Source organism: Phoxinus phoxinus (genome assembly GCF_949152265.1).
Source record: "Phoxinus phoxinus genome assembly, chromosome: 16".
Classification (NCBI taxonomy): domain Eukaryota; kingdom Metazoa; phylum Chordata; class Actinopteri; order Cypriniformes; family Leuciscidae; genus Phoxinus; species Phoxinus phoxinus.
Window position 1 is genome coordinate 13,698,254 of NC_136891.1, and position 10,804 is coordinate 13,709,057.

General features: G+C 41.6%; 1 protein-coding gene across 24 annotated transcripts in view; it reads left to right on the top strand.

The window, feature by feature from the left end:
* The window catches only part of ptprk (protein tyrosine phosphatase receptor type K), a 182,926-nt gene extending 172,523 nt beyond the window's left edge, over nucleotides 1–10,403 (top strand). For all 24 annotated transcript variants that reach the window (XM_079639051.1, XM_079639036.1, XM_079639044.1 and 21 more), the window contains 5 exons: nucleotides 272–403; nucleotides 5,989–6,114; nucleotides 6,512–6,675; nucleotides 8,130–8,265; nucleotides 9,401–10,403. In XM_079639051.1, the coding sequence (XP_079495177.1) occupies nucleotides 272–403; nucleotides 5,989–6,114; nucleotides 6,512–6,675; nucleotides 8,130–8,265; nucleotides 9,401–9,454 (612 nt within the window). In that variant the 3' untranslated portion in view covers nucleotides 9,455–10,403. The remainder of the gene's footprint in view (nucleotides 1–271; nucleotides 404–5,988; nucleotides 6,115–6,511; nucleotides 6,676–8,129; nucleotides 8,266–9,400) is intronic.
* Nucleotides 10,404–10,804: the final 401 nt, after the last annotated feature.

Consider the following 10,804-nt stretch of genomic DNA (forward strand, 5'->3'; position numbering starts at 1 on the left):
TGCTACAGCATGCAAAGGAAAATTAATGCATTTAATCACTTACAGAGATGTACATTTATCACACTGACACATCTACACACACACATATATGAACCGACACACGTTTACATCATTCTCTCATTTCCAAACGCTCACTGTGGTCCTTGCATGATCATACACATTCACACGTCGGCCATCCTGAGAACAGTTCCATCTTTGTCTTGTTTGTGTGTAAGTGTCACAAAGCAGAGTAAGTGTTTGCAGGAAGTACATTGTTCTCTATGTCGTGCAGAGCTACAGGCAGCCGGCCGCATTCATCGTGACCCAGCATCCGCTACCCAACACTGTCAAGGACTTCTGGAGGCTGGTGTATGATTATGGATGCACCTCACTCGTCATGCTGAACGAGATCGATTTGGCTCAGGTGAGATTAACCTCACTTTAACAATTTGTTGTTAAAATTTTGCATGATGTGCAATTTTCATTCAAATTCCCCCTGTAGTCAATCATTTTATCTCTTAAAGCTCATCTTTGATCACCAAAATTACATATTTAAAGGTTTTTTCCTTGAAAAAAAAACGTCTTCATGCCTAAAAATATCTTGAATGTAACTCGACACCCTTGCATTATTTAGTATATGCGGTTCTATGAATATGCAAATGAGCCCCGCCTCCACTCACTCACTCAGCTCGGAGATCCACTTGTTGACGATCACACGTTGATCTGATTGGTTACAAGGTAGCTTGTGACGTCAGAAACACCAGCGATTTCAAACCGTGTTTTTGAGACTGTCTTTGATTCCCTTTCAGTCGAGAACGTCAGACGTAGTCAACGTCGACTGAAATGGGGATCACGCTTAGGGAGCCTGTCTTCTTCGTACTACTATTTAATCAAGCCAATTCAACATTGGTGTGCGTGATTACACGCTCCGCCCCGCAGCGCGAGTATAAACACGGAAGTGGACGCACGCACCAGTTGCCTTTCGTTTCGGAGCTGATCGATGTCTCTGAAGATTTACTACTGTTTACACAGCAAGCGAGTGTGTCGGTCTTCTTGCGGGAAGACCTCCCAGTGTTGGTGTTTCTACAGCGCGAGTGCAGCGGTGATCACAAGCTTCTTGAGCTCTCAACTGCTGTTTTAACAGCATCAAATTTCTGTTTGTTCTGACGGTTGGTTAGAGGGCGAGAAGTGAGTGCTTCACTGTTACAGTTTGCTAATTCAGTGTTGCCGCGGTCATTCCCTGTGTGCTCTGGCACTGATGAGGGTCCCATTTCCTAAAAGAGCAACAAGGCAAGGGTGTGAGTGCGTCTTTCTCAAGATGCCATTCCATCCATGCGTTTCTGGGTGTGGTAAGGCTCTGTCCCCCTCTGACAGTCACAAGAGCTGTGTCGTGTGTTTGGGCTTACAGCACGCTGAGGCATCTCTTGTGGATGAGTCATGTTCCCATTGTGTTGAGATCAAGACTCGCCTTCGTCAAAAGCGTGGGTGCAGTCCCCTCCTCTGGGCCCCGCCCTAGTCTTTCCTCTGGGTTACCTTCCCAGAGGAGGGCTGGAGTGCCGTCCAAGCTGGGTGATCTGAGGATCACAGTGAGCGGTAATCCGCCCGTCAAAGCCTCGTTGATTCCTCACTCCTCCTCCACACCGCAACCGGTGGAGCTCCACGATGAACCCGCTGGTCCCTCTGTAGTGGACCAACCAGCTGTTTCATTCATTGCCCCTCCAGAGGACAGGATGTCTATCGCAGCATCGGGGAGCTGGGCTCTGTAAATGATGACTCGGTTGCGCTGCCTCCATCTGGGAGACCAGCGTTGCCCGAGGCAGATCCAGAGATGATAGCTATGCTGAAAAAGGCCGCCGAGGCGTTAGGGCTCATGTGGAACCCTCCACCGTGTTCCGAACCGTCTCAGTTGGATGATTGGTTTCTCGGGGCGGGCCGGGCTGGTTCTCAGCCTGCCGCCCCGGTACCTTTCTTTCCTGAAGTGCGTGAGGAGCTTACAAGGGCATGGATGGCACCTTTCTCTGACAGAAACCACCTAAGTAGCTCCTCCCCCCTCACTGCCCTTGATGGGGAGCGTTGAAGGGTTACGAGGCGAGCCCGTGTCTTCCCTTGGTAGAGTTTCTGCCGTCACTGTCTGGTGAGTAGCTCTCCCCGGTTATAGGCTGGAGCCTCCCCAGTGACATTCCATATGTTGCCCGTCAATTTGCCCTGTCCATATGTGTATTCTCCACATGTTATCTCCCTGTGAGCAGGATGTGGCTTCCGCAGCGTCCCTTCCTTCCTTGTACAGTTAACGCTTTCCCAGTGGTCCTGTAGGAACAGCAGTGACTTCCGTGGCCTAAGCTCTGTCCCTTCTCCGCCTTAAATCGCGGGGGGATCAGGAGGCTTCTGTCTAGGCACTGGAAGGTGGCATCACTAGTGGAGCTTTCAAATTGATCCCCATTTCAATCAACGGAACTGAAACCCGAAACGCAGAACGTGGTCCCCTCGACACTACTGCTGGACCACCACTGACTCCGTGGGCCGATCGGCTCCTCAGCGTAAAAGCAACTGGTGCGTGCGTCCACTTCCGTGTTTATGCCCGCGCTGCGGGGCGGAGCGTGTAATCACCCACGCCAATGTTTAATTAACTTGATTAAATGGTAGTACGAAGAAGACAGGCTCCTTAAGCCTGATCCCCATTTCAGTCAACGTCGACTACGTCCTCCGACATTCACTGCCGTTTTAACTGTGCGTTCACACCGGACGTGAATAGCGTGTCAAATTCCGCCTGCCGCGTCTAGTTTGACGCTTTAACATTTTGAATCCATTCGCGCGTCCAAAGCGACACGCGTAAAAAGCAAGCGTTTGGAGCGAAATTGACGCACGTCCGAGGCGAAATCCGCTTCTTCTAGGAGAGGCAAGTGCTAGGTGGGAAATTTAAAAATACTACTGTTATTGTGTCACGAAATGTAGTTTTAAGAGTTGTTCAGTCGAGAATGTAGTTGTTTAAAGCTCAAATCTGTGGTTTGTTTATAAAGATAGCGCCTATTTTAAAAAAATTATCTGACGTTTCGGAGTTGTGAGATCCAGGCGATCACCGAGAGCTCAGCGCTAATGTAACCCGCCTGGAACAGCCTTACCTCGGCTAGTCTTCCTGACATCAGTGAGCGGCCATTCATTCACAGACAATACACTGACAGGAAATACTGACAAGATATTAGTGGAAATTACGAGCAGACTTTCTGTCTGTTCATGGCAATACAGTACTAGGTAATAATTATTTGAACTTAACTGTGTTAAAGCATTTTGAAGATTTGATACCATGACCATCACAAACTGCTATGTGCCGGTGTTGTGATTGACAGCAGGTCACTGCACATCTATACTCACAGGCAGTGTATAATAGTGCATCCATCGCCTTCCTCACACTCCTCCTGCCATTAGTCGTAAACGAGAAATGTTTAAATTCACAATCTATAGCTTCGGTTCTATTATATGAAACATATAAGTTAAAATACATTAATGACTCGTTATAACGTAGGTCAAACGACTTCTTTAATTAACGTTATGTGAGTTTTTCTTCATCTCAATCAGAAATGTAGGCTATGGGCCCTATTTTAACGATCTGAAACGCAAGTCGCAAAGCGTAAGTAACTTTGTGGTTAACACACAGAGAAGTGACATTTGGTTAAACAGGCGTATAATTTGGGTAAATGTGTAGCCTAATCTAGTTTTTTTTTTTTTATCGAGAGATTTTTTTCACATCTTCACGGACACAACAATGATTTCCCTCGTGTGTTAATATTTGTCCTTGTAATAATGTATGATTTGCAAAAATGAAAACTGCTGCGTCTGTTTATATTAGAGAATCAAAGTGTATGCGCGTTAACACGCTACATTATGGCCAAGCACGCGCCCTTAAAATACCATATGACTAACGCGCAACGCGCCACTGTCTTTAGACTGGGTTTTTCCTGGTCAGTGGCGGAATTGCTTTTTAAAACTGGAAAATAGCACCAGGGAACTTTTGCGCCGGAATACGCCTCCTCTTTTCGCTGAACCGCCCCCGCGAGCGCAAGTTAATTCCCTTATTTACCGACGTGCGTCTGTGAAGGGAAAAGTCCACTGTGCCTGCAAAATAGGAATGATACATGTGTCGGTGTACAAAGTCAATTGCGCTGGGTGCAAGATAGGGCCCTATGACTGCAAGTGTTCAATGTCACATTCATAGTTAACATCTTCTTTCACGCGGGCATTTAGTCATTATAAAATAATTTATTGAGGCCAAACATATAATAAGTTATTGAGGCCAAACATTTAAAATGACATTATAATCTGAAAATCGGGCCTTCCCCGTTTATCACGTCACTTCACCACGTGACAGCAGCAAGCAGGCTCCGATTGGTTAACGCGGCGCGAATTGACGCAGAAGTCATTTGCGCGAACTTGAAGCGTGAATGAGGTGTATTCGCGTCTACCGCGCCGCACTCTATGCCTCATTCGCGCCGCAGGAATTTTTGATCTTCCTGCTTACAGGGAGATTTTTTCTTTGCATTGACTTAAAGGTGCCCTAGAATGTGAAATTGAATTTAACTTGCCATAGTTAAATAACAATAGTTTAGTACATGGACATGACATACAGTGAGTTTCAAACACCATTGTTTTCTCCTTCTTGTTTAAATCTCGTTTTTGAAAAACACCCCTGAAAAACGGGCGAATCTCCACATAACACCTACTGTGACGTAACCGATGGGATCATTAATATGTACGCCTCCAAAATTTGCATAAGCCAAGCCCTTTCAGAGATACGGTGCTACACAGAACTATGCTGCGCAGGTGAAGCACACACGCACACAGACACACACACACACACACACGAACGAACGAACGCACATACACATACACACACACACACGTGACTGTTAAGTTCGTACTGAAAATAATGAATAAACTTACCACTCCGAAACGTCCATTTGCATTCTACAAACAACCGCTTGTTCCTCAAACTCTGCATCGTCGTCTGAAACCGGCTCAAACATATACCGTTGTACACCGAGTCTCTCCATTTGCACGTCGGACCTGTTTGCTGTGACTCTCTGAGCTCTTGTAATGAGCCCGCAGTGAAAGAGCCAATCAGAGCAGAACTCCTCATTACTATTCATGACCCTTCCAAATAAGGTAAAAACAGACCATTTCATTCTAGGGCCAATTTATAGGGTTGGAAATTGACCTGTAAAACCTTTTCTGGACATTTTAAATGGCTTTTTAAGCCACATACCCTCTATGTAGATATCAGGGACAAAATTTAAATATTATTTTAACACATTCTAGGGCACCTTTAACATTGAAATCACTCGCGCCTGACGTGCTATTCGCGTCCGGTGTGAACGCACCATAAGGAGAAAATATTTAGCAATGGTGTCGACTTATGAGTTTACACATGGTTTGTATTAAAGCATAATAAATACACAACATAGACATATAAACAACTTTAAAAGCTGGATTTTCACCACAGGGGGACTTTAAAGAGGACATATTATGCGGGGGGGGGGGGGGGGGGTTAATATATATATACATAATTTCAACTGTCTTTAGTGTGTAATGTTGCTGTTTGAGCATGAAAAAAAGTCCCTCCAAAGGGAGTTATTCTCTATATAAAGTGGCGGGGCCTGGTTGAGTTAGTTAGTAGTGTGTTGAAACTGGTGGTTATGGTAAGGGACGGGACATTTCCCAAACACACTCGAAGCACTCAACCAATCACAACACACTGCTCCAGCTGACCAATCAGAGCACAGTGTGCTTTTCAGATGGAGGGGCTTCATAGAGACAGGAAGTAAACAGAGTGTTACTGACAGACTTGGAAGAGAGGAGCCGCAACAATGGAGAATATGAGGAAAATAATCAACATTCAAGCAGGAAAACATGTTCTAGAGACCAGAAACAACATCAAGACGTTGTAAAAGGGCACAATAGGTGACTGTAGTGTAAAACGACTACTGTGTTTGATAAGAGAGTAATGTGTGTGTACAGGGTTGTCCTCAGTACTGGCCGGAGGAGGGAATGCTGAGATACGGTCCTGTACAAGTGGACTGCATATCCAGCTCGATGGACTGCGACGTCATTAGTCGTCTCTTCAGGATATGCAACCTGACCAGAGTGAGTTTTTCACACATCTCTGAAACTTTCACATCTCTGAAGCTTTTAAGCCTCAAAGTGCAGATCCACACATCTGTCTTGGTTAGACATGCATATTTGACCCTGGACCAAATATCAAATATTTAAATTTTTCAATATTTTGAAAATCTGGAATCTGAGGGTGCAAAAAAAATCGAAACATTGATCAAATCGCCTTTAAAGTTGTCCATTTATGTTCACAATTTTATATATATATATATTTACGTTTGTTTTTTTGGCATAAATGAAAAATCTATAATTTTGACCCATACAATGTATTGTTGGTTTCTTGCCACAAATAAACCTGTGCGAGTTGTGACTGGTTTTGTGGTCCAGGGTCACATATTGATATTGTGTGTGTGTGTGTGTGTGTCCCAAGCCTCAGGAAGGTTACCTGATGGTCCGTCAGTTCCAGTACCTGGGATGGGCGGGGCATAGGGAGGTTCCCGCCTCCAAGCGCTCGTTCCTCAAACTGATCCTCCAGGTGGACAAATGGCAGGAGGAGTGTGAGGAAGGCGATGGACGCACTATTATACACTGCCTGTGAGTATAGATGTGCAGTGACCTGCTGCAAATCCAGCCCGATCTCACCCCAAGGCGTCATATACTGATGCTTTTGACAAATCGTCTACATCCAACGCACATGGCACCCTTTAGCGTCAATATGAGACGCAGATAGATATGGGCCAGAAGGCGCCTCCTAGCGGTCTAACCCTAACCCTACCCCAGACCTAAACCCAACCATAACCGAACAAAGATCTGTGCGTGTCATATTGACGCTAAAGGGTGCCATGTGCGTTGGATGTAGACAATTTGTCAAAAGCGTCAGTATATGACGCCCAAGGATGAGAATGCGTTGGTCAATCACAACACAGGCACATAGCAGTTTGTGATGGTCATGGTGTCAAATCGTCAAAATGCTTTGACACAGTTAAGTTCAAATAATTAGTACTTAGTACTGTATTGCCATGAACAGACAGAAAGTCTGCTCGTAATTTCCACTAATATCTTGTCAGTATTTCCTGTCAGTGTATTGTCTGTGAATGAATGGCCGCTCACTGATGTCAGATTTTACACTTAACATCACAGGAAGAGCAAACTATGACTGGTCCTTTCTCATGTCAGTTTTATTTATCAAGCACTTTTACTTGTTTCAAAGAAGCTTTACAGAAAAAAAAAGTTGAAGTAATAAAGACTTCACTTCTTTACCACTTTTTAAAAGAGCACTTATTACAGAAATAACATACTTACAGTACAAAGAATATGTTTGCGTGTGAATGAAAGGTTAAATGTTTCCGGATACCTAATTGCATGTTAATTGTAATTAAATGAAAATGTATTATAGTTTCAATTCATATTAGATATAATTATCTGAACTTAAGAGTGCTTTTTGACCCACTTTATGTGAGCACAACTGTATATGCAAGTTCATAATGTCTTGCATTTATGTTAACTAAAATATACTTTAATGCCCTTTCTATGGGAACTTGCATATCTTTTTTTTATTATGAATTAGAAATGTAGTACATTTGAAATATATTAACTTTAAATGTAATATCAAATCACACATTACAGTTCAAATTAATTATAATTACATGTGCTTTAGTATGTTAGTCTAGACGTGAAAATAAGTGCACTTCTTTAAAGCTCGACAAAAGATGATTAAAACACAATGATTTAAAATGTGCTTTTAAAGTGAAACTTTAATTTGATATTATTACACTTTTTAAAAGATGTCTCTTTAAGTGCACTTTATTTCATTAATATTATATTATCAGTAAGTACAGTTTTTTAATAAACAGTCCTGATTTGAAGTACACTGCAACACAATGTTCTTGAGAAACCCCAGTGAGCAGGACAATCTCCATAAGGGGACCATAAAGATCTCGAGCGGGTTTCTCCAGGAGAATATATGTGATGAGAAGTCTTTTACACAGTGGTGCAGTCCGGGGAAAACATCTGACATGTGTGTTGTGTGTGTGTGTGTGTGTGTGTAGGAATGGTGGCGGCCGCAGTGGGATGTTCTGTGCCATCAGTATTGTGTGTGAGATGATAAAGCGGCAGAATGTTGTTGACGTCTTTCATGCGGTGAAGAGTCTGAGGAACAGCAAGCCCAATATGGTGGACAGCCCGGTATGAACAGCAGCTCTCACACACTACACTAACACACACACACTCTCTAGTGTCAGCAGGATGAGGAAGTCACTGGAGGCAACATCTTATTTGATGGTGACATACAGCACTTACCCGTGTTACACGTACTTACTATAGTAATAACAGTAAATGATGTATAATTACAAGCAAGTGACCCAAACCGGTTACACTTTATTTTAAGGTGTCATTGTTACAGTGTAATTATATATTAAAGTACTGAGTAATAATAATTAACAACAAGTACTTACTATAGGGTTAGGGTAGGATAAGGATTTGGTCGAGGGTTAATTGCATGTAATTATGCATAATTTATAGTTATTACTATGGTAATTATATGTAACATATGTAACACTGGACACTGTAAAATAGTGTTACCAAACCTATAAGTACATGTATTTCATTAACAGTACTCAGTGCTTATTTGTGTAATTACACCGTAACAACATTACATTAAAATAAAGTGTAACCTCGTTGTATTTTCAGTCTTGTTGTCCAGTAATAATATCCCAGTATCTTTAAAACTAGATTTATATTTACTTGAGAAGCATTGTGTGCGAAAATAATTGTGTGTAGACTGTATTTAAGGCACATCCTCTGAAAACACAATTTTGCACCTCAAGTCAATTTATCCTGGAGTTGATTTACTGGAATCAATGAAAATACTGATTATGAAAAATATTCTTTGCAGTGTAAAATGCTTTTTAACGGAGACTAGCACTGAGATTTCACACTGTAAACACAAATGTACATAAACATGAACATGTAACAATAAGCAATAATCTAGAACAACATAAGCCTAACATCATTTATATAAAAGCCCATGATATGTCTCCCATTTTTTTAAAGACAGAGAAATAATTCTTACCTATCTTATTCTTATTTTTAGTTATTTATTGTATTCTCATTTATTTACAAATAGATGTTTTTATGTTAATTGGCCAGAAAGTGTATAAATAAAGAGTAAGTAGCATAGAGAGAGAGAGAGAGAGAGAGAGAGAGATGTTTTGATGGCCTCAAACTTTCACCACATCCTCTGTAAAGAGCCAGTGTTCCTGTCGAGCTCATCGCTGTGGACTGTGCTCTTCTGTCTCCTGATTTGCTCTGGTCTTCACAGGAACAGTACCGCTTCTGCTACGACCTGGCCCTGGAGTACATCGAGACGTCCTAATGGAGACTCGTCTCTGTCTCCTCCTCTCACGAGCGCCGCGTAAACGTCTCTGCATCCGCGTCGACTTTCATGGGATTCAAGTGCCGGCCATCCGGTCGAGTTCATGTTTGGTTTTGTTCTTTTTCGACAGCCATTTGAAACACTAAGGCCGAGCTGTTGCATGCTGAAGACGCTCTTTATTTGCGTGTGTCTGTCACTGTTCCTGTTAATAACATGTGTAGCTGTACTCGTGTAGATGGACATTGTGTTGAAAGGGAAAACACTGCACTCCGCTCTAATGGCTGGCTTATTACGTTTCTTCTTTTCCTTTTTGGTAGCAGATGATGAGCATAAGCCAAAGACTTGTGTAAATATGTCTATAGGGATGAAGCACATTGTTTGTATTTATTGTTTACTTGCATTTTTGAAAGCTCAAAACAATCATTATCATTCCCTGTTTAGCCTAAATTTTCACTGCAAACACTTGTATGAGACAGATTGAAGTAGTGTTATTTTTTGTTGTATTTGAAAAATGTATTTTCCTTTTTTATTTGAAATCTTTTACGTGTTATAGTGATTTGTTTTATGTAACGGTTGTGATTTTGTTGGTTTTTCTGAGGAGATCTCCGAGAGGGACTCTGGAGAAAAGAGAAGAGCTCTATTTTTTCTGATGTTTTCACATTTGTATTGTGCTGGAAATGGAGAAGAAAAAAAAACACAAACAATGAAGTGTATCATTTAAAATATATACAGTATTAGACTCTAGTGTATTTAGGATCAAAGCCAATGTAAGAAGAAAGTTGCAGCCAGTATTGACGCTGATCAGACATTTTATAGAAAACAAAACAGCAACAACAAAAAAATTCATCATGTGAAATAAGTTATGTATTTTTTGTCTGTAGTTGTTGGCTTTATGGCTGTAATACAATGTCAAAAAGTACAAATACTTTGAATAAAAAAAGGATATGTGAAAGAATGTGTTTTCTCTGATTTAAAATGAGTACGGTTGGAATTAATGTGAAGAATTTCCCCGCTTTGAAAATGCCTATAATAAATTTTGACAGTAATAGACTGCGACAGTAAAGTTGTTATTTGGTCAGGAGTGTATAGACAGGGACAACTGTAATGTTACAGTGAAACACTGTTAAATGTACCAAACAAATAATATTAATTTACAGTGACGGAACGTAAACATGTTTGTGCATTAGTGTTTTATGTTGCATTATTTTAGTGTTATGTTGTGTGTGTTATGATGATGGTTCAGTATGTTCCTCAGCTTGTGATGAACTTTAGTTCGTCATGTGTTTTTCTCTTTAGCATTAGTGTTAATATGGTGGTTGTAAGTATATGTAACTCAGTAGAAAAAGCCTG